Raw genomic sequence first — 24,622 nt, 5'->3', positions numbered from 1 at the left:
GCGCGCATATACGCACCGTTTTATTAATAAAAATCAAGTTATCTGAAACCAAGAAAGCTAAAACTTTGTAAACTTATAGTTACCTGTAACAGTTACACGAAAATAATTGTCCGCTGAGGTTTTCGCAGTGAAAAAGTGCTCAGCTGATGCAGTGAAGGATGCCACGCACCCGCGCGCATAGCGATGCGCCGTATCTTTCAGTCGTCAGCTGAGTACTTTTCCACCGCGAAAAACTCAGCGGACAATTATTTTCGTGAAACTGTTAAAGTTGACTATAACTTCCCCTCAGCTTTCTTAGTATAAATTTACTCAGCGCATATTTTTCGCATGTTTGGGCGAGAAGCTGACGTACAACCCCCCACCATGAAGTCAGCTGACTATTATTTTCCGTTTATTTAGATCATAATAAACGTACAAACAAAGCGTCTCAGCTTTCTTTATGTCAGTTTATTTTTATTATAATTATACGTGTGTGGGTAGCTGCCGCGGCAACACCCACCGCTACCATGGAAGCTTCACTTCGTTTATTAGCAGACCGAATTGAACACTAGCCGAAAATCTCAGATTTCTTAAAATAATTTACTTAAAATGGCAGCTGGCTCCCGGACTACTATCGTCAAGGTCATAACTACTATTTTTGGAATTTTTCATATATTGTAAAATTGTTATTAATTTTAAATCATTTTTAAATTGTATAGCATTTGGAATTACGTGCTTCATTCGGATAATTGAAAATAAATTTTCGAGGCAATCCTGCATGCATAAATCTTCCTAATAAAACTGAAGCGACAAGTTTTCCAAAAACTGTAGCGCTTCGCACAAAACAGCAGAGCTTACATACACCGCCCAATAACGAAAGAATACAACTTATACTTTTAATGGATTACACGACGAGACGCGAATGTACGAGTCGACTAAACGTTAACGCACGCTAGACGAGACTGACGAGACGCGGCGCCAACGCACATATCTCGTACGAAACATAAACAATATTATCGCCCTCGTTATCGCCCATCGGAATTATCGATGCGCTCAGTGCGAAACCATATACACGCAACAAAAACGAATTCGAAAGCTTCTTTTTCTAATAAATAGGTACTTAATTCTATAGCAGATTTTATGGAAATAATTATTCCTTTTTGAAAAGGTTTCCATGCCTCTGATTTGCCAACTTTTATTTTTGAAATTACGTCATGTAAAAAGTTTATTGTTTCTTCAAATTTAGTCATATTTAATTTACCTAAAGCTAATCTCGGAGTTCTTGATGACATTATCTTAAACCATTTTGATATGAAACCAATGAGCCATGCAGAAACGTCAATATTATCAATATTATATTCATATTCCCTCGTAGTTGTCTTGAACAATATGGCATATCAAAGCACCAATCAAAAGTTGTCTAAACGGTGTCCAATCTCTTACTTGAGGATCTCTAGGCGAACCGTACCGCGTCACGTGATCCGCGCACCGAGCCCACGTCAAATCACGTGCTCGCCGAGTGTCGCGCTTACTCAAAGTGCGTTCGCTCAAACTGTAACAAACTAACTACTCATTAAAGACTTTTATGAATCCTCAACTCGAGTGTCTGTTTTCTCATCGCACGTCGGATCCCTGTCGGGGTCGACTCGGCAAATTCTTACGCTAATTGGCGCGCCGGAGTTACGCCCGGAAAGCAAAATCGCCAATACTCCCCTTGCAGCAACCCAATGCAAAATATTAACTACCCTGTTTAAAATAATAGATACAATATGATCAGATTACATTATATTACATTCAATTTTAATGTAAATGAATAAAAACATTATTAATTTACATTGAAATTGAATGTAATATAATGTAATCTTATCATATTGTATCTATTATTTTAAACAGGGTATGTAATATTTAATTGCGGATTGTACTGTAGTAAAGCCTCTTATTTAGTCAAATACATTGAGGAAATCTTTCCTCAATCTCCAAGAGATATTCTCCCATTTTTAAATAATCCCCCTCATCAATTCATCCGTCTTCTCCTTGCAACTTGCAAAAGTCTATGGATCTTCCCTCCTTAGAAAGAGCCGAGGAATTTAATCGGAGCATCATATTAATCGGAGACGGTAAATCGGCCCATATCTGCAGTGAGGAAATAATAATCAATATCGAGTCAAAATCGATTTATTCTGAATTGAAAAGTCATCGAAAGTGGTACCACATTTCAATCGAGATCGATGAATATTTTAATTACTTTTCGATATACGTTTTCGACGTCAATTAAACGTCGATTCGATGGGTCATTTCTTGCTGGGGATTATTTGTGACACATTCATCACGCCAGACTGTAAATAGGCAATTTATGTATTTTCTGTTAAGACATCGATATTTCATCATTTCGATATCGATTCGAAGCTATTCTGATTTGCCTTTCAAATATATAATAACATTGCCATTATATAGATTGCAATATGAATAAAAAATTATATTGTATTGGCAGACATGGATAATGTAAATATTTTATGATTTAAGCATGTTAAAAGGTAAAGTAGAAAACTAGGGAGATTATGTATTCGTCGACGCGGTAGTCATCGGTGTGAATTATAGTTCTATTGAACTACAGCGGATGGCGTTAGTGGTAGCTACCGCTACTGCTTTCTATACTCGAGTTATGTATTACTGCGCGCGCGGCGCAGACCGCGTAGCGACCCGAAGACAGAGAGTTCGAGAACTCGTGACACCGCGTGCGCGTGCATGTTTGCCGGTGCGTGCTTGCCGCTTTGCAAGTATTCGTGTGTTGCAGTGTGTTGGTCGTCCTACGTATCGGATCGTCCTGCGTGGCGGATCATTTCCTGCTATTGCGTTTCTTTCTAGATGAGTCAAGTTACCAAAAGTATTTGTTGTAATAGTTTTGATTTACATTCATTCTCTACAGTTAATTCGGTATTCGGATAAAGAATCACGGCTAAGACGAACAAAATAGGAACGGGCCGTGCTGCATTAATCGAAGATATACGGCGCTCGTGCTACAACGCTGTTTGCCAGAAGGGACGACGCCGCCATTGGAAAATTCTAGAACGCCCTGTCGGGCTTGGTCGAAGCGACCATTACTGCTGCTGATGAGAACGCTCTGTTGGGCTTGGTCTGTGCGACCATTACTTTCATAACGGAATGTCCTGGCGGGCTTGGTCGAATTGACCATTATTACGAGGAATCATTTAACTGGACATATAAGGTAACTTCATTCGATCTCTTGCAAACCGTGATCATTCAAGCGTGGGCGTTAGATTTTCTTCTAACGTCATAGAGAGACCTTCCGGTCTATAAATCGATCATTGGTTTCAGAGATATCGAGTGCACAAGGCGAGGACTCTTCCTCGACGGTTACGACGGAAGCACGTGCCGCGTATTAATCACTTTCTATGGAGAGACTGAGCTCAGTAAAATTAATTACACAATTCGTATTCGTTTGAGTGGTTGCAACCCCGTTTTTTATATAGATTCATTTCTATAACGTATCGTTTAATTGTCGAGTTAAAGTATACACGATACCTGATTAAAGATATTAATAGATATCTATATTATTTATCCGTTTCTTGATGTAAATACTTATTGCGGTCTAGATTACTTACATCTATATTATAATTATTTATCGGCGTGTCAAAGATTAACCGAAAACTGCGTTAAAATTAATATTCGATTTATGCGAAGTATTGCGGACTATATTTGCGTGTCACGATTAAGAATTGATGTGTCAATTTCCATCGTAAAGTGCTATTCTTCCTGATTGTCTTACTGAATAGTGAAGATTAATCATTATATAAATTTACGTAACTCGTCTTTCTTTATTGGTAGAAATAATCATTTTGAGAACAAAGCACGTTATCTTCTTCGATAGATTATTTATGATAAAAGGAACATTGGCGCATTAATTTGTAACGATGCACCTCCAAATATGCATCGTTCCGGCAGGAACACCACGCCGAGACCACCCAGCCGACCACTCGCGGGGGTGAAGAACGGGCACGGTGTGCCCAGCGTATTTTTAATCGTTCTCACACGCAATGTTAGGAAGTCCGCGAATGGACTTAACGCGGCAACCGCTTCACCGCGTCGAGCGGTGCCGAAGGCGGCCGAAGACCGCCGAACGCGATCACGGCGTCGGGGCACAGTATATACAGTAGCGCAACTCTCGGTCGGCACCTTTGATGTTAGTGTTGGCCAAAATGGAGTGCGCATGCGCGAAATAAAGCAGTATTCTGTCTCACTTCTCTCTTCGTCATCTCTTTCTTTCGTACTCGTTAGCCCCATATTGAGGTTAGTTTAACGCAGTTGGCGCGAGATACAACTATGTCTGTTCCCAGCAAACACAGAATACACCTTTGATAGCAAATTGTCGCCAAGATGGCATCAAATTCGGAATTTGATGCCATCTTGGCGACAATTTGCTATCAAAGGTGTATTCTGTGTTTGCTGGGTTAGTTTCAATAAAAATTATGCAGAATTATTGTTAACGATGTACAATGTTAACAATGCGCGCATAAAAAATAAAAAAAATTAAAATATTAAAAAATATTACATAAATAATAGATGAATTGTTAATGATGCAAAATAATGAAATATAAATACTAATATATGAAATATTATACTAATAATAATAGTATGTTATATATAAATATATATTATATAAAATAAGTCAGGAATATAAATGTAAAATAAGTATATAACACACATATAATATATATAGATTAATTTTCTCACATAAAAGTATACACACATAGTATACACACAAAGAAATTATGTAAACATTTTAAATTAATATAACATTTTTTAGATTAAATGTATACATTTATTTATTTTTATAAAATATGTCACATTTTACAATATATTATATATTAAATATATTATACATTTTGTAGTAATAAACACAATTTTTTAATGATACGATAATATGTGGTCAATATATATTAATAAAATTTTTACATTTTATAAATACTTAAATAAATTTTTACAAATAATGAATACATATTATTGAAAACTTTACTGACAATGCTAAGCTATTGCACAAAAGAAATTGCATGGCTTATTAATATTAAAAACTAAATATATAATTCGCGCATTGTAATACTAATAATAATACACAAACTTCTTCAGCTTCTTTTCACCAACCTCTCTCATCTATTCGTATCTCAGCTACTCGATCCACCTTGATACAAATCGAAAAGAGAGACAGACAAAAAGCAAAAATAATATAATAATAGTAATAATGAATATAAAATTAAGAATATATAATTACATAAATACTTATAAAAACAAGGCTAGATACAAATATAAAAAGTGAAGATCAAAAAAGTTTTTTTTATAAATGTAGAATATTTATAAGTTTTCTATTTTTCCTCTTACTTTCTTTCTTGTTACATGATTTGTTATGTTCTGATAATGTATAATAAATACGCATACGCAAAAATAATTTGATAAGAAATATTTTAGGAAAATGCGGACACGGCGGTTCAAAAATTATATTTTGCACAAGCTGAAATAAGTAACTGCCAATATTTTTCTGAAAACAATTTTTTTCAAAATTTGTCACAAATATTTCTTCTAACTTATGTATATATAAACAGAAATCATCGCTTGCTACATTTAAGTTCCCGAACATGTTTGTTTCATTGTTTTCATAAGCTCGAAATGAAGAATATAACGTTGTATCATCAAAAGTAGCCTTGCTTTTATTTACATAGTCTATACATGTATCACATGAATGTATTTCTAAACATTTTCTTGTTAGGTACCCACATACATATTTAAATGCATTTTCTTCTGGCAGATCCATTGTATAATAATCATGATTTGGGATGTCTAAAATTATACGCGTTGAAGATGGAACAGATTCAGATACGGTAGATGAAGTAGAATTTGGTGTCCCAATTAGACTTAACATATCATCTCCATCTGGAGCACAATTTTGCGTATCTGGATGTTTCAGAAATGTTATACTGAACAGTTTTTTGAAAGCGCGTGAAAATTGTATAGGTGTTGGATTTAAAAAATTACCACCTTGTTGTCTAATCGAACCAAAAAAATTTTCGAGACAATCTTGATTAATCCTACGTGTTTTCAAGTATGGAAAATTGTAACATTTTAATTTTTCCCAAAGTTTTATTATACTTTTAATCGTTATCTGCCAGCATTTAAAGCATCTTACTTTTACATTAGTACCCTTTTTATCAATGACTTTAATACTTTTCAAAAAGCATATTATTTCTTCTAAAAACTGTTGTTGTATTTTGCTTCCGGTAAAAACTTTACCATATTTTTTAGGGCTACTTGCAGTAAAAGAATTCAAAATATCAAATAATTTATCGAAATGGTCTATTAAATCAATGGTTCCAACTGCTTCACTTGGAAGTAAACCGTGAGACATTTGTGTACACATGCCTGCAGCGCAACGATTGCTAAATACTTGGCAAGCAAGTTTCACTTTCATTCTTTGAAAACCATTGGGTTCAATATGGCATTTCGTTAAGTTAGGTGCCAATTTTATCCATTGTTTACTATCTTTCATATAAAATTGAACAATGTGAGTCCATGATGCTATTTTATTATTAAACTGAAAATCATGCTTCAGGAGATTATTGCGTGTTGCTTTTAATAAATGAGGAGTATCAAAAATGTAAAGTACTTCTTCCTCCTCAACTAAAAAGGTTGAGTTTTTTGTCGAAATTCCTAGCTCGCGAGATAAATGGATAAAATTAGATCCCATATCTGTTACTAATGCATGTACTGTTGCACCACTGATTCTTAATTTAATTATTGTTTCAAATATTATACTTTTTAAATCATGATTCCGACATGTACTTTCGACAAAACAATAACATAAGGGAAGTTTCCAATTTCCTGCAATGCTACGTGCCATTATAACAAAAACATTTTTTGCAGGTACAGATGATTTTTCCTTTCCATTATCCTCAAACCCAATAATTTCATCTCGCGATACATTATAAAATAAATGAGATTTTAAACTCATCTCATCCGCGCATAAAATACAATGTCTATCCATCGGAGGCAATGACTTTAATTTTAATGCTAAAGTATCAAAAATTTTATTATTTAAACCAGGTGCAATATTCCACGTTTGAGTCAATGATTGTAAACAACGTATTGAGGGTAATGGAATTGATTTCTTCAATTCTCTATAGTTTCGCGGACTTAAAAAATATAAACATAATGCGAATTTTTTAAATTCAGGATTGTACCTTCTACCACGACTACGTTTTACTTGCGCATCAATTTGTGCCGACAACAATCTCGCAAACCTTACAGGTAATAACTTACTTCCTAATGTACGCAGAGTCTCAAACTGATCCGCATCCTCCGCATTTGCTGCTTTTTTTGGGAGTTAGGCACTTTACCTTTTCGTAACCGTCTAATCGTTTCTCGCAGACTTTTAACTTGCGCTTTCAACTTCTTATTCTTCAATCTCAGTTTCGTCTTTCGAGGAGAATTGTCGGAAGACATATTTGCTTGCTGGGTCTTCGTACATGTGCCAGATGTGCTCCTGCGCACACAAAATATTTACATTTCTTACAGATTGCAAAAACAGATGATAAATTAATACAGTAAAGCCCGTATCAGACTACGGATTGGGATTGAGATTGGATTGAAATTTTATCAGAGCAAAGTTTACTAAACTTGAGATCAGTTTTCTCTGTTCTGATTGATTAAATTTCAATCCAATCTCAATCCCAATCCGTAGTCTAATACGGGCTAAAGAGATATATAGATTGAAGTAAAATAAATAAAACTTACGGTCCAGCAATTTCAGCATCATTATTCATTACACGTTCAGGTTCAGGTAATTGCAAGTTACTGCAAAAGGTATAATTAAAAGAATGTTATTTTTATTACAATATTCAAATATTTTCCAAACATTGAAAAAAATTATTATATATATTGTTTTTGGTAAGTGTTTATGAAAATAATTACTGGTCTTTTATTATTACCTGTTATTTTCTTCTCTGCTTGTTGATGGAGTTGCAATCTGTACATCCAGATCCATCTCAAACGTTCCAACGTTGAAACATGTATTGCTACAAAAAAATCGAGTTAAATGAGCTATTACAATTTTGGTTTTAATATTTGTATATAAAATGTGTGGTAATTGTGACGATTCTTAAACATGAAATTATATTTCACGTCGGACAAAATCACTTGTAAAAATAACTTCAAATAATTAATCGAATATTTGAAGATAGAAATGATACGTAAAATCGATATTATTCAATGTTATTAGAAGAGCAACGCGCGTAATCCACATTCCATATATCTAAACCGATCGATTTTAGTTTCCAAACTCAACACGTACATATTTCGTACATCATATAAGAAAACTTTTCTAAGGAAAAAAGGCTATTGTCCTAGGTCCTTCTCTCCGTCCACCATAAAAAGAATTTATAGTGGAGGGGACAAGAGGCCACAAAGCTCGCTAGGATTCTGTAAAATTTCAGTCTGCTTCAGTCTGCTGGTAGCAACCAAATGCAGAAGTTGTGTATACTGGTGACGATCACGTGTTCGTTTAAGCCAAGCGTTTCGTTTCGAGAGCGTTCGCGATGATCTGCAAAATGAACGAATTGTGGCGATGCTTCCGACGAACGTTTCGTGTGGATTACGGGACAATAATTTCGATGCCGGAACAGACATGTAGACCATTTTATACACATCATTAAAATAATTGAAAAAAATATAAAAAATTCATACATCTTCTTTGAAGTTAACTATGTTATAAAAATATTATAAATTCAAAAATAGAAAAAAGAGTTGTAGATATCTTTATATATAAAACAAAGTCGGGTTAGTTACACCATTTATAACTCAAGAACGGCTGGGCCGAAATTTAACACAAGTATATGAAATAGGGGTAGAATTTTCCGGAATAGCAGAATAACTAATAAAATATCGAAAAAATTCACGTAAAAAAAAATTAATCTAGAAAGATATCCAAATACATAAAAAAAATACATAGAGGGAGGGAGAGAGAGAGAGGGAGAGAGGGAGGGGGAAAGAGAGAGAAAAAGAGAGGGGGATAAAGAGAGAGAGGGAGAGAGAGGAGACGAAAAGAGGGAGGGGGAGAGAGGGAGAGAGAGGGGAGAGAGAGAAAGAGGGAGAGAGGGAAAGAGGGGGAAATAGAGAAAGAGTGAGGGGGAGGGGGAGAGAGGGGGAAAGGGGGAGAGGGGAGAGGGGGAGAGAGAGGAAGAGAGAAAGAGAGAGGGAGAGAGAGGGACTATTTGCGTGTCTTATCACTACATTCATTACTGTTAGGCGGTACGAAGTTCGCCGGGGCAGCTAGTTTCTTATATTTTTTGATATTTTAAATTCTTCATCGATTTGAGTATTTCTGCATTTGATTGCTACCAGCAGACTGAAGCAGACTGAAATTTTACAGGATCCTTGCGAACCCTTGTAGCCTCTTATCCCCTTCACTATAAATTCTTTTTATGATGGATGGAGAGAATTAAGGACCTAGGACAAGAGCCTTTTTTCCTATATATATATATATTTTTTTTTTATTTGACGCACCTTGTTGTTTCTTCTTGTACAGTGTCCATTGACATGTGTTGTTCAATGTTCAAAGCCTCATCGTTGTCCATTATTGTGCTTCTGGAAAAAAGTTGATTTGAGTTATGTGTTAATTTAAATTTAATTTTTCTAATATTTTTATGATAAATGCAAAAATAGCTTACACATTATTGTTTTCATTTTTCATTGATACTATTACATCCGTTGATACTGTAGAAGCTGTAGTACTGCTGTAAAATAATATATTTTTTAATTATTTTATATTACTATCAAAAATATTCTGAAGTATTACAAAACTATAGATTTTCCTGATTTTCCAAATAAAGAGTAATTAAAACTAATATAAATAAAAACTTACTTATTATTAGTGAACTCTAAACATCTTGTTGGTACAGCATCTGGATGAAGGCGAGCTCGACTTTTGACCATTTTATATTTATCTTCCTCAAAATGTACATGGCACAATCGACAATTGCGGTGAGCATACTCGGGGCCTTTCGGTATTAAGTCTGATCTTCTGCATGCTTGAACCCATGCCAACCACCTGTATATGTCAGAATAATTAATTAAATTACGCAAATAATTAAATAATAATGTAAACAATTATTAAAATAGTATTTGTACCTATCATGTTCTTTTGGAAAAAGGAAGAAGTGTCGTTTTTCCACATTTATGGTGCTCATACATCCTGTCACTGCACACCAATGACTTTCTTTTTTAAAGTTTTTAATGGTTTTTTCCATTTTCTAATTCCTTCTCGTAGCAAAAAATCTGAAACAAAGCTAAGATCAAAGTGCTCTCAAAGAAAAGAAAACCTGTATAAAATTTATACAGGTTAACTTTCCTTCCTATGCTTCCAATACACAAATCACTTCACAATCACTTCACAAATCTCTTCACAATCACACACTTTACAATCACACACTTCACACAATTTTTTTTCCGACTTTTATCAAGTCAATCTATAGCTGTCTATAGCACTTTAACGCCTTAGCATTTAAATGCGCCTCTAAATCCGTTAGAAAAGGAAAGAAAGTAAGAAGAAAAGAGACAGAGGTAGTGCTTTATTTCGCGCATGCGCAATCCGTTTTGGCCAACACGAAATCAGAGGAGTTGCGCTACTGTATATACTGTGATACGGGGCGCCGCGATCCCCGATCGTTCCGCCGCACCGGCCCGGCGCTCGCGATCGCCGTCGCTACCCCCACTACGCCGCGACGCCGCCGCGACGCGTATATAAGCCCGGCGTTGCTGGCACAGAGCGCGATTCCCGATCATCCGTCTTCCCGACAACACCGATCCTGAATTCCCGCACTAAGCCAGTCCGAACGTAAGGTAGAGCGCCTCCGGCATTCTCTGTCTTCGCCGAGTGTGTCTCGGCTAACGACCAGCTTTTCGCAGTTATCCGAATCACCCAAAGCCGTCCGGATAAGAAGGTAGAGCGCCTCCGGCATTCTCTGTCTTCACCGAGTGCGTCTCGGCGAAGGACCCGCTTCTCTCTATTATCCAAATCATCCGAAGCCTGTCCGGTCAAGAAGGTAGAGCGCCTCCGGCATTCTCTGCCCTCGCCGAGCGTGTCTCGGCCGACGACCCGCTTCCGCCGCGTTACCCACGCTTCGCGATCCATATCGCCGCCGCGCTTTGCACCATTTTTCCGCGCTCCGGGCCGAGCCGACCGGGAAACCGGCGCCGCCCGTACCGATACCTACCACCACGCGATTCGGTCCACGAGGCTACGAAAGCAACGGCTCCGCCCCGCACATACTGCGGGTTGCCCCGCGCCGCCCGCGACCAAACCAACGTCGCCTCACACGCACGCCCAACCGTCGGAAACCGCGCGGGCACACGCGAGCGAATCCAGCTAAAGCGGTACACACGTATTGACCCGTTGTAAATGTCGCGAGTATATATTGTTATTGTTATCGAATAAACTTTACTATTTTCTGTTAACCGAGACACGCCTTCATTTTGCTAACCTCGCCACCCGTCTGCTTCTCCGCACCTCCTTCGAACCCAGGCCAGCCGCGAGCTAGATCCGCGCTTCGAAGCCAGGTTGTTTTAAATTCAATTACAATTATTTCTTGTATATATTTCTTGATATTTATGAATGTTATGCTTTATTTTGTGAGTTTAATATGATCGATCCTTTCTTTGAGACATAGATATACGACGAGAGATTGACTACGTCAATAATTTCAAGACAAGATAAAATAAGATACTCAATATTTTTAGATGAATATTGAGAGATTAAAAATAAAAGATTTATTTCTTTCCTAAGATTATTAATGAAAAGGACAACCTTATGAGAATCAGAGAAAGGATCTTTATTAACTAATCATTTCTTTTCTTCTTGTATTTTATACAGTTTTCATTTATGTATGACATTTCTTTGTACTATGCATATCTTTTGATTGAGATAAAGACAAGCGTTGATTTGTAAGTCAGATACGAATACATAATCTCAGTACAGTTCACTTCCTTATTAGTTGTGTGTGTAGCTTCCTTATCTAAATCGCGAGATCAGGCTCATGCGTGAGCACGTACGAAACAGAGCATTATAATAATTGCGTTACAATATTATTTTTTTAATGCTTCCATTTCCATTAAATAGTTACTTTATAACTGTAAAAGTCACAATAAAATTCCTGTTTGTAATTTGACAATTTTGGAAATTAAAATATTATATAATAGGTACACTTTCAGTACTGCATCCGCTCATTTATTAAACAAGAAGTTAAATTAAGCAACTAACCCTTATGAAAAAGTACACTCAACTTTGATGGTTAACACTCAAATTTGAGTGTTAACTCTCAAATTTGGACGTAAGTTTAGTGTTTGTCATCAAAGTTAAGTGTCAACACTTAAATTTAGGTGTAGATTGAGTGTTTACCATTAAGGTTTAGGTAAGTTGTGGGTTTAATCCTCAATGATGAGTGTATATCGGGAGTTTATTCTTAATGATAAGTGTAGGTTGGGGATTAAGCCTCAATGTTTAGTGTAGGTTGGAGATTGATCCTCATCGTTGGATGTTGGTTTGGTGTCAACAGGGTGTTAACCTTTAATGTTCTATGTCGATTTAATCAGTGTCGCCATGATCCCTTTATCGTTGGGTGTCGTTTAAATGTTATTGTGTTAATCTTCGTTAAGTGTCAATTGACGGCTTGGAAAAGTGTTTTAGATAAAAGGTGAAAGGTTCGAAAGAGGCCAATAGACCATCCAATAGATCTTATTGGATTTTGGATCCAGAGCCTGTATTGAACCCAATAGAGCCTAAGTCAAATTTTTTAAATAAAAACCCTTATTTTTTATTGTACCATCTTTCTCTGTTAATTATTTTGAACAACTTTTGTTTGAAAAATTCTTTTATTTGCTTAATACTTTTTGAGATATTCAAGGAAAACTTGGTAACTTTTTCAATATTTAACTTGTGATATCTTGATGATTGTTTGCCAGAGAAAAAAGTGGTACAGAGGACTTTTTAACTTAATTCTATTTTAAAAATGTGCTGTTGCAATAGTATACTCCAATTTTTTTTTAATATTTATGTATGCATCTTCTTGGAGTGTTTACAAATATTTAAAAAAAATGGAGTGCTATTGCAACAGCATATTCTTAAGACAAAATTAAGTCAAAAAGTCCTCTATACCACTTTTTTCTCTGGCAAACAATTATCAAGATATCATAAGCTAAATATTGAAAAAGTTACCAAGTTTTTCTTGAATATCTCAAAAAGTATTAGACAAATAAAAAAATGTTTTAGACAAAAGTAGTTCAAATTTATTAGTAGAGAAAGATGATATAATAAAAAATAGGGGTTTTTATTTAAAAAATTTGACTTGGGCTCAATACAGGCTCCGGACACAAAATCTAATAAAATCGTTTACTGCGGTCTCCTTCAAACCCTTCAACTTTTATTTAAAACACTTTTCCAATAAACCAATACTTTCTGAGATAATTGGTGGAAATAATTGGCACACGAAATAAAACCTTATTATACATATTGTCACGTCTCTTTTCGCGCCCAAGGCGCACGACGGATCAAAAGGATTAGGGAGAGAAGGATGGTAGGACTCTCCGACGGTTCTCTCGCACAGTTCGACGATTCAATAACCGAAATTTTTATTGTTGGGCGCCAGACGCGTAAATTAGCGTCCACTAATGTACGCTAAAATTGCGAAAAACCAGAGAAAGACGCAAGACGAAATAATTTCGGTGTGCGAGGAATCGGCTAGCTCGACCTAACGGCTATGAGCGGGGTGGATAGAGGGCAGCGCGATATTCAGCGGGGTGACGCATGAATCACGAACTCAGGCAGTTAAAAATGAATAACAACGTTTATTCTGAGGTAATTCTCTTCGGAGGTGAAACAGTCAGTGTCAGTTTGGCTTTCATTATTAAACCATCGAAATCAAGCAAATAGATGATAATGCTGACGTCAGGAATCAAACCAACAATAATGGTAACGCGAACGTCAGAAATGAGCGGAATAGATTAGACATTGAGCTAGTTTACAGTGAACGCGCGGAAGGCGCTGGTACTAAATAAGAGAACAATAGTAGAAAACTAAACTTACAGCTAATATAGAACATCGGCCAAGATATGCGACCGAATACGAAATAATCGAGGTAAACGCGAAATAATAGAGTAACTAGGAAGTAGGTTCGAACGTGAAATATCGCGAAATAATGGTGCGTCACGCTCGGAGCACGTGAACGCAGCTTCCAAATCCGCGTAGGAATTCTGTCGCCAAATTATCTTAATCTAACGCAAGTAATAATCGTAGCGCAGGCAACGTCCTAATAACGCAATTAAACCAACGCGAGTAACATCTGAACGCAATTAAACCAACGCGAGTAACATCCGAACGCAATTAATATCGCGTGTGGAATCTAAATCCCGACCGGGCGAATTACGACGCACCGTGACACACGCGGTCGCGAACACGAAGGTCGCGAGAAATGGCGCATTCGCGATATCGAAAGTCGTCATTGATGCGCCTACCACGATCTCCAGGAGCTCGCAATTTCCGGTCGCGATCCCATAGCCACGAGACCATTCCGGTGCCCCTCGCTTTCGCTGTCGATCGCTGTCAACGCCTTGTCGGCGAATACGCTAATTACCGAGATTATTCCCGAACGAGAGCGCGGCCCGGAGGGCGGTGTCGTGGCTTTACACAAAATTATCACGCGAGGCAACTTCACCGTTCGTCTGCTCCCTCTCGAGAGTTCCTCACCGTCGTTCCCAAGGGTAAAAGGGTAGCCGTCAGGAGGTTAATGAAGTTCCGAGATATCGCGACTTAATATTCCGACGCGTCTGCTATCAAAGACAATCCAGTACGGGGATTCTCTAACTCCTTAACGACAGTTTCGGTATCGTTGCGCAAGGTATTATATATAATAAAAAAGCTGCGCAACGATACCGAAACTGTCGTTAAGGAGTTAGAGAATCCCCGTACAGGAGTGCTCACCGAAATTCGCTCGATGGCGGAATCGATAGCGCGCCCCACCCCGGGCGTACGCGGCCCCTCGACGCTATAGCGCGGACTAGAGATCCTCAAGTAAGAGATTGGACACCGTTTAGACAACTTTTGATTGGTGCTTTAATCCGCCATATTGTTCAGGACAACTACGAGGGAAAATGAATATAATATTGACGTTTCTGCATGGTTCATTGGTTTCATATCAAAATGGTTTAAGATAATGTTGGTAAAAGTTTACAATAACTTACACAGCTCGGATTACTTTGACCTTGACATATGTTGTCAAGGACATAATACTGAGTAACTTTTCCTCATAACTTAGTCGGCGGTCGCTGCTTATTAAAAAGTTATAAACAAAAAAAGTTTGAAAAATATAGCATCTATTTTGAGTATTGGAAGGCATAAATGACTAATATATATGTCGAAATAGTTCACGCATACACTTTTCACGCGAACCGAGGTTCACCACACCCCCCTCCCCCTGCTTTCGGGGGAGGTGCGGTAGCTCCAAAATAGTTCACGCATACACTTTTCACGCGAACCGAGGTTCAACCACACCCCCCCCCCGCTTTCGGGGGAGGTGCGGTAGCCCCGAAATAGTTCACGCATATATACTTTCACGCGAACCGAGGTTCACCCACACCCCCCCCTGCTTTCGGGGGAGGTGCGGTAGCCCCGAAATAGTTTACGCATGGGTAAGTTGACGCGCTTTAAACAATTAAATACTGTTAAAGCGCGTCATCTAACCTATGTAGATTAATGACGCGCTTTAAACAGTTAAATACTTGTAAAGCGCGTCATCTAACCTACGTATTTTCCAAACTTTTTTTGTTAATAACTTTTTAACGAATAACGAGCAACAGCTAAAACCTTCTGAAGGTCACTCGGGGTCATGACCTTGACAACATATATCAAGGTCATTGAAATCGGTGAGGTCGCCAAACTTTTTTTTGTTAATAACTTTTTAATAAAAAGCGACCGCCGATTAAGTTATAAGGAAAAGTTACTCAGTATTATGTCCTTGACAACATATGTCAAGGTCAAAGTAATCCGAGCTGTGTAAGTTATTGTAAACTTTTACCATAATGTTATCAAGAACTCCGAGATTAGCTTTAGGTAAATTAAATATGACTAAATTTGAAGAAACAATAAACTTTTTACATGACGTAATTTCAAAAATAAAAGTTGGCAAATCAGAGGCATGGAAACTTTTTCAAAAAAAAAAAAATTATTTCCACAAAATCTGCTATAGAATTAAGTACCTATTTATTAGAAAAAGAAGCTTTCGAATTTGTTTTATTAGGAAGATTTATGCAGGATTGCCTCGAAAATTTATTTTCAATTATCCGAATGAAGCACGTAATTCCAAATGCTATACAATTTAAAAATGATTTAAAATTAATAACAATTTTACAATATATGAAAAATTCCGAAAATAGTAGTTATGACCTTGATGATAGAGAATTCTTTTCAGAATTTTTGGATATTGTTGTTGCAAAAAGACGACAATTAAAAAAAGACAAAACCAAAGAGAATTTGTTAAATAATAATATAGTACAAACAAATATAAGTGATATTTGTGATAACCAGAATATAATTTTTAATAATATAAGTCTAAACTGTTTATGTTACTTAGGAGGGTACGTAAATTATAAAATAAAAAAGAGATAATATTTGTGATAATTGCATTAGTATAATTGCAACAGGTAGTATAATTGCAACTACATATCCATATACTGCATTAACGCGTATACGTTGTTTAAAAAATGATACCTTATTTTTTATTGATAAGAAAACATTTTATTTTATTTTAAATATTGAAAAAATATTTAGATTTTATTTTAATATAGTTCATGACAAATGTATTGATTTATGTTTGAGATCGCAACAATTAGCATTGCGACAAAGTCGCGTTCGGCTGCATGTAAGCACATGCACGCTTGCAGTAAATTTCGTTCTAATATTTTATGAAGTAAAAGTGACTAATGTTCGCGAAAAATGTCGCATAAGAATTGTCACGGAAATATTCGGTATAGCATGGATCTTTCGGGATTAGCTTTCTAGAAACTTTAACATTGTTATCGATAATAAAGTCAAACAACAACGCTAGAACAAAGGAACGATCCATGCTATACACAAAGGACTCGAAAACAGGTGACGACCCCGTCGGGTCGCCACGTGAAACCGGTGACGTCGGCTCCATGACGCAGGACTCCGACGGCCAATCACCCTCCCGAAATTCTGGGAAATCTCCAGGGAGGGAGTTTCGCCTCGGAGGTGTTAAAAGGACCATCGCTGCGCCGCGGAACCGATTTCGCTCGCAGATCATAGAAAACCCGCTTTCGTACTCCGCTTTGCACACCGCTGTTCCGCGTTTTGAACGTTTTCGCCGCATCGCTAGCCGTAGCTTCTGTGCGCGCTCCACGGCTTCCTTGGCAAAAAGGAAAAGAACTGTATATACTTGTATATATTAGACTTTATTGAATATATTTGTTTATTTTTCAATTCGGTACTTGTTCCTTGCTTTTGTGGTCGTCTCGTTACCTCGCGCTATCTCGCGCAACCGCGTGCTCTCGAACATTTCTGGTCCTTCGAGCCGGATTATACCGGCAACCGCGACTTCGGGAGTGCATCCTCAACGAATGACCGCCAACATGAGCATGGATCAGAGCGCCTTGCTGAGCAGTCAGCACGACATCCACGGCCGCATCTCCCGCGCCATGGACAACCTCCGGAAGCTGGGTGCAGACAAGCTCACCCTCGACGCTGTGAGCACCCGCATCCGCATTCTCGACGACCTGTGGGCAAAATTCGAGTCGAACCATGATCTCATTCGGGCATGTTACGGGCAACTCTACAACGAGAGTGAGTACGCAAAGACAGATTTTGTCGACACTGTTGAGAACACTTACGTGCATCAGCATAGTTTGCTTACCGGTCTCGCGAATAAACTGAAACCCGCGTCGCCCAGAGTGCCGGTCGGACCGGAGCAAAACAGTGAACACGCTCCTAAGACGTCACTGCCGCGTATTCAGTTGCGGAACTTTTCGGGCGCGTATGAGGAGTGGCCGTCGTTTCGAGATCTCTTCAAGTCGATCATCGGTGAGAATTCGTCGATTTCGAACGTTGAGCGGCTCCATTACCTTCGATCGTGTCTGCGAGGGCCCGCTGAAAAATTAGTGAGTTCATTAACGGTGACCGGTGACAATTACGACCGCGCGTGGGCTATTCTGAATAAACATTTCGAGAACAAGAAGGAGTTGATACGCTCCAACTTCGCCACGTTTACCGCCGTGACGAAAATGAAGGGAGAAACCGCTGACGAGCTGAGCCGCATCCATAACGCCGTCACAACCGCAGTCAATGCGCAGGAGAGCATCGGGAGGCCCATAAAGTCCCATGGAATGGACCTCTTTAACCACCTGGTTGTCGAGCTCTTCGACCAGCGTACGCGACTCGAGTGGGAATCATTCGTTTCGGACTCCGTCGAGCCGCCGGAGCACGAGAAGCTCACGGACTTCATGTCGAAGCGCATTCTCACGCTGAACGCCGCGAAACCGAAGAACATTGCCAACACCGCGAGTGAGCCATCACGATCCGCGAAAACACACAACGCGAAGCGCACGGAGCCTTCGCAGTGTCCGCTCTGCAACGGGGAGCACTCGCTCATGGGGTGCCCCGACTTCAAGGCCAAGCCAGCCAATGAGCGAAAGACAGTGGCCGAGACAAACAAGCTATGCTTTAATTGTCTCGGCAACCATCTGGTGGCTAAGTGTCAGTCCACCAGGAACTGCATGACGTGCAACTCGCGTCACCACACGATGCTTCACGACGCGTACAGTTCCGAGCCGCCACCAGCCGCTGAAGTCAGCGCGCTTTCCGCCGTCGGACGGGCCGACGACCGCAAGGCGATCCTCCTCGCGACCGCGCGCGTGATCGTTGCCGACCGTCGCGGGAATCCGCACGAGGTTCGAGCTCTCATCGACCAGGGCTCCGAAGTGTCGATCGTGTCGGAGTCCCTGGTGCAGCGGCTGCACCTGCCGCGATCGCGCACCCGAATGTCGATCTCCGGCATCGGCGGCATCGGCGGCTCGCTATCAAGAACTCCGAGATTAGCTTTAGGTAAATTAAATATGACTAAATTTGAAGAAACAATAAACTTTTTACATGACGTAATTTCAAAAATAAAAGTTGGCAAATCAGAGGCATGGAAACTTTTTCAAAAAGAAATAATTATTTCCACAAAATCTGCTATAGAATTAAGTACCTATTTATTAGAAAAAGAAGCTTTCGAATTTGTTTTATTAGGAAGATTTATGCAGGATTGCCTCGAAAATTTATTTTCAATTATCCGAATGAAGCACGTAATTCCAAATGCTATACAATTTAAAAATGATTTAAAATTAATAACAATTTTACAATATATGAAAAATTCCGAAAATAGTAGTTATGACCTTGATGATAGAGAATTCTTTTCAGAATTTTTGAATATTGTTGTTGCAAAAAGACGACAATTAAAAAAAGACAAAACCAAAGAGAATTTGTTAAATAATAATATAGTACAAACAAATATAAGTGATATTTGTGATAACCAGAATATAATTTTTAATAATATAAGTCTAAACTGTTTATGTTACTTAGGAGGGTACGTAAATTATAAAATAAAAAAGAGATATAATATTTGTGATAATTGCATTAGTGCAACAAGTAGTACAATTGCAACTACATATCCATATACTGCATTAACGCGTATACGTTGTTTAAAAAATGATACCTTATTTTTTATTGATAAGAAAACATTTTATTTTATTTTAAATATTGAAAAAATATTTAGATTTTATTTTAATATAGTTCATGACAAATGTATTGATTTAAGAAAATTTTATATTGATATCTGTAATAATCTAACATATGATATACCAAATTGTCATTCTTTGAAACAAAAAATTATACAGTATTTTATTGGAGTAAAGTTAAAACAAATGTCTGTAATATCACCTGATAAATATGTGAATAATAATACTTTTGCAAGTAAAAGTGTAGCTATGCACACATGTATTAAATAATAAAATTTTTTATTTATTTCAGATATTTATTTATTTATTAGAATTATGCATATAAATTTGTTAAATTGCTTATTTTGTTTCTACGTCGGATACAAACATTGTATTACTATTATGTATGAAATTTTTGTAATTTAAAAATATAAATAGGAGGATAAAGAATTTTGATAGTGGTTATATATTCTGCGCTACTGTTTAAACACACCATTATGACGTTGTTACGTCCGGCGGTTTAATAACACATAAATGCTACGGAATATATATATATATATATATATATATATATATATATATATATATGTACGGGAAAATAGAAACCAGAGCCTTATATCTTTCGTATGATTTGTAGTGAGAGGTTTCGCAGTCAATTTTGCTGAATGAAAAGAATTTCTCGTACGATCACAAAAGTAATACAATTACGATTCTATGTCAATAAAATTGAGACGGCTATTACGTTCGTGGCGGGACGCGATAGCGGTGATAAAGCGCTGCCCGGGCCGCAATTCGCTCAACGTACGCGGACCGGTTCGGACGTGTTTTGTTTTTGTCCGGAAGGAAAATTTTTTTAAGTATTGCGACTGTTACTGTCTGCATTGATTCCACTCAGATTTTCAGTAATTTCCATTTAGACTTCGCTACGCTAACAGTGATTCAGACTTTGTTTAACAAACAGTTACAAATCTGGTCAAAATTGTCCGCTGAAAAGCGGCAGGCGCCAATTTAATAGAAAAAGAAAAAAAGAAAGCTGCCCGGGCCGAGCGGAAGAACAGGCGGGCGCTTTTGCGACGGTATAATAGAGAGTGGCGCGAGGTCGCGACTTACGAAATTTCGTTACTCAAAGGTCTGATCGAAGATCGTCGTCGTTGTCGAATGGAACTGCTACCTTGTGAATAGTCCGTGGCACGCACCTTCAGGCTGGTTACCTGAGGATCTCGAGGGGCGCTTGCACTGATTTTAATCGACGGAGCCTTTACTGATTCTAATTTAAAATACACTTAAGATTGAGATAAAATAGCGTGAAGTTAACTGTTGAAAAATTCGCGACACAAGAAGTGCCCGCGTCTCGAGGCAGGGCCTTATATTGCTGAGCGCAGTGCGGTACGGGGGTAGGAGGAGGGCCCACGGGCCGTGCGTATCAAGTGCAAGCGTCGCTCGGTACGGGAGTCTTCCCTTGCTTCTTATTGTTATTATAACTACGGATAAATTTGAATAAGTAACTTAATTACTACGCAGGATTGTTTCTACTTCGATCTAGCTTACGATCCTAGAATTCTAAACAGTACGTCTCTAGCGCGGGAGAAGGCGAGCGGTTAGCGTCGGCGCTGTCGCTGTTGTTGCTGATGCACATCTGTTACCATTTCTGATAATAATTCGTGATTGATTCCAAAATTCTTTACTGTAACTCAAAAGGAGTTTGTAATTAATTATTTCTAACGGTTAGAAGCGAGGCGTATTCGCCGTGGGAAGGTGCTGATGACAGCATCCGTATCGAGGTAACCGGCTCGGGTGAGCGTGAGAGCGTCTGGCTCTCCGCGCGCCTTCTCGAAACTGCTGACAGTATGCATTCCTTAATATTATTATTAATCTATTGCCAAGCCGTTACAAAAAATTATTAGCTATTGTCCCTTTAAGTTGTATCTACGCGGATCGCGGGCTGCATCCAGCTTACATAACCGGTCAGTGTAATTATTTATTACAACTATCCCTGAGACGGTGTGATAATCGTGTGTGTGTTGTCGGGTGTGTGTGGAGTGGTCTATTATGCTATCATACGTATAAGAGGCCATCGTTACCGTTACACCGGTTATAAATGAAAATAATGAGAAGTTAACGAAATTTATTTGAGGGGTACATGCGATGCGCGTGCCAAAACTTAAACTGCGATAGCGTCGTATACGTGTGGTAGCTTCTTTACTTCATGGCTGTATTGTCGTGAGGCGGCTGGCTCAAAGTTACGCCCGTTAATCTACGCTAATAAGGATTAATCGATCTACAGTTACGTAGCGAAGGCAAAACATATAAAATAGCGAACTGCGAGAGTACGAGCGCGCGTGGGTAAGCGCGTGGTGCAATAATAAGCAACAATACTAGGAAACGAACGCGCTCGGGCGGCTCGAATGGTTTGTCGCTAACGATATTTAAATGTGTCGTTACTCCTTGCAATCTGACTGGGTTAATTCGTTTTTGCGTTATGTACGACGGAAAATATAAGGAATGAAGATGTACTGTACTCGTTGAAAGGATGGTGCTGAATAGGCAAGATAAGAGGCGGTCCGATAACGCTCGCCGCGCGGTAGGGCCGGCGAACGCTACGGGAGTTGTGTCTGTTATTATTTCATTCTAATGAATTAAAATATTGCCAACCGAAGTCACGTTCTCCCTATTACTGGTTTAGTGTCTCCGCGAAAATAGGACAAGCGGTTATTAATAATACTCTTAATAACTAAGGTGTACAATGAGGCAACTAACAATAAGACGAACGCTACGGGAGAGAATTAACGCATGGGCGTCCAAAAAGAGGGAAAAAGAAGGAAAAAAAAAATATATATATCGACGAACGGTCACAACGTGTTTATTTTTAAATTTTTCCAAAAATCTGATTTTCTTTAAACTATTAATATAAACATATATGAATTTTTAGTTAAATTTATTTTCTGTACGTTAATAAACTATATAGATACTAAATTGATTTAAACATTTTTGGAAAGCGCGCCATAGGTATCCTGAACAATATGGCGGACGGTCGACGGTGTCCAATCTCTTACTTGAGGATCTCTAGCGCGGACCAATTAGGGATGAGCTCGCAGGCTCGCGACGTATCCTTGCGCAGGGCTGTTAAATCATGACTCCCGCGGGGCGTTTAATGGGCCCCTCGCTCGCGCAGCGATTTCTCGGGATCCTTCCCGGCAGCGGACGGGACGTTATTGCCTCCGCTTTTCTCCATCTCGATCCGGGAATGGTGACCATCCATCCCGGAGTCCGGTCAGTAGAGTGAGGGCAAGTGAGACTCATTCTGCCCCGGCGCCGGCGTCCCGGGGCCCTGCTTCTACGGGTCCGCCCGCCGCTGTGTCACGCGCCGCGCGTGTGTCCTCCTGCGCTTCCCTGTGCTCGTTGGCCCGCGAGCCTCGCCGCGGTCCGCTTCCGTCGATCGATCTCTCGGCTCAATTCTCCCGACTTGTTCCAATTCTCGTTGTCCCTCGCATTCATCAGGATCAGAACATGCAAACGCGCTTAATTATGTCCCGGGAGATCTCGCATCGACACTTTGGATCGTCCTCGAGCGCGAAATCCGCGTCTTGTGACGGCAGCGGGGCGCTGCCACGAGGCAGCGAAACTGCAACGTCACAATATATATGGGTGCGTTCGGTTTGGACGCTCACGCGCTGTAAGCGCTCCCGCTTATAAGCGCTGTTTTCAATCGTTCGATTTGGTATCTGAGCGCTTACACAATAGTAAGAAATGTCGTTCGTTTTGGCAATGTAAGCGACTATGAGCACGTCAAAATGGCAGACAATAGGTTATTGTGTGTTATATTTGCACAAATAATAACATTATTAGAATTATTATATATGCAAGGAAGAATATTTAATTTTTAAAATAAATCTTTTTTTTTTAGAATAAAGCAAGCAACATTTAATTTTATTCTACAAATTTTAAAGCCTAAAATTACTAAAGATCAAAATTAGGACGTAAAACAATATCACTTAAAAAACAATTATTTATCGCTATATGAAAAATGGCCACCCCAGATTCACATCGGTATGTTATTAATATTATTATTACACATTGTTATTTCAATTTTTAAATCAAATAAAGAGAAGTGAAAGAGGCAATGCCACGCGCGGTAATTAATGCGCAATCAAAATAAGTCAATAATAAAATATATTAGTTAATACAAATTCGGACGTTTCAACATTTTTTTGTGTCATCTTCAGCGTAAAAATGAAAATAATACATGAAAATTTCAAACGATAAATTACCTTACAGAAATAAGCGTTTGTCAGCAGAAGTTATGACGTCAACGATGACGTCATTAGTCGATCCGTAAGCGCTTACAACGCCAAAGCGAACGACGTGAGTAACGCTCATAAGCGCTTACAGCGCGTGAGCGTCCAAACCGAACGCACGCTATATAAGTTGGTTAGTATTACTAGAAAAAAGTACCCGATTATGAGATACCATATCTATTTTGTGTGATTGCCGGAAGTCTATGGGCAGAATTGAAAGATATAGTAGGTCATTTTGAAGGGAATTTAATAAGCTTTAAGATGCTGAAATGTAAAATTTAATTTAAATATTAATTTTGCTGAAAATTAGAAAAATGTGAAAAATGAGCTTTCGGAAAAATCGCAAAAGTGTGCTCCTAATATGAGAGACTTCGGAAAATCGCTAATAAAGTGCAAAATACATGATATTTCATTTAAAAAACTTTATTTAAAGTTTTTGAAAGACAAATGTAATGGAGAAGCATATTTGCAACAATCGTAAACCCACTTTTACTCAATATTGTACCTAATCTTCCCCCTCCACCCTT

General features: G+C 38.5%; 1 protein-coding gene and 1 long non-coding RNA gene across 2 annotated transcripts; both read right to left on the bottom strand.

Moving 5' to 3' along the window:
- Window positions 1-7,167: 7,167 nt before the first annotated feature.
- On the bottom strand, window positions 7,168-11,708 carry LOC139823840 (uncharacterized). The gene is made up of 7 exons (XM_071796310.1): window positions 10,171-11,708; window positions 9,905-10,090; window positions 9,711-9,776; window positions 9,547-9,627; window positions 7,974-8,060; window positions 7,780-7,839; window positions 7,168-7,528 (listed from the first exon to the last, which is right to left on the bottom strand). The coding sequence occupies exons 1-7, from the start codon at window positions 10,287-10,289 to the stop codon at window positions 7,309-7,311; spliced, it is 819 nt and encodes a 272-aa protein (XP_071652411.1). The 5' UTR covers window positions 10,290-11,708; the 3' UTR covers window positions 7,168-7,308.
- A 3,633-nt stretch (window positions 11,709-15,341) lies between these two features.
- LOC139823818 (uncharacterized) lies at window positions 15,342-19,226 on the bottom strand. Its single transcript, XR_011734895.1, has 3 exons — window positions 17,961-19,226; window positions 17,570-17,823; window positions 15,342-17,456 (listed from the first exon to the last, which is right to left on the bottom strand). It is a non-coding gene; the product is annotated as an uncharacterized lncRNA (long non-coding RNA).
- Between the last annotated feature and the right edge of the window lie 5,396 nt (window positions 19,227-24,622).

This window comes from Temnothorax longispinosus, unplaced genomic scaffold (genome assembly GCF_030848805.1).
Source record: "Temnothorax longispinosus isolate EJ_2023e unplaced genomic scaffold, Tlon_JGU_v1 HiC_scaffold_19, whole genome shotgun sequence".
Classification (NCBI taxonomy): domain Eukaryota; kingdom Metazoa; phylum Arthropoda; class Insecta; order Hymenoptera; family Formicidae; genus Temnothorax; species Temnothorax longispinosus.
The sequence above is the reverse complement of the archived record's forward strand: the minus strand, read 5'-3'. Positions and strand labels throughout refer to the sequence as shown.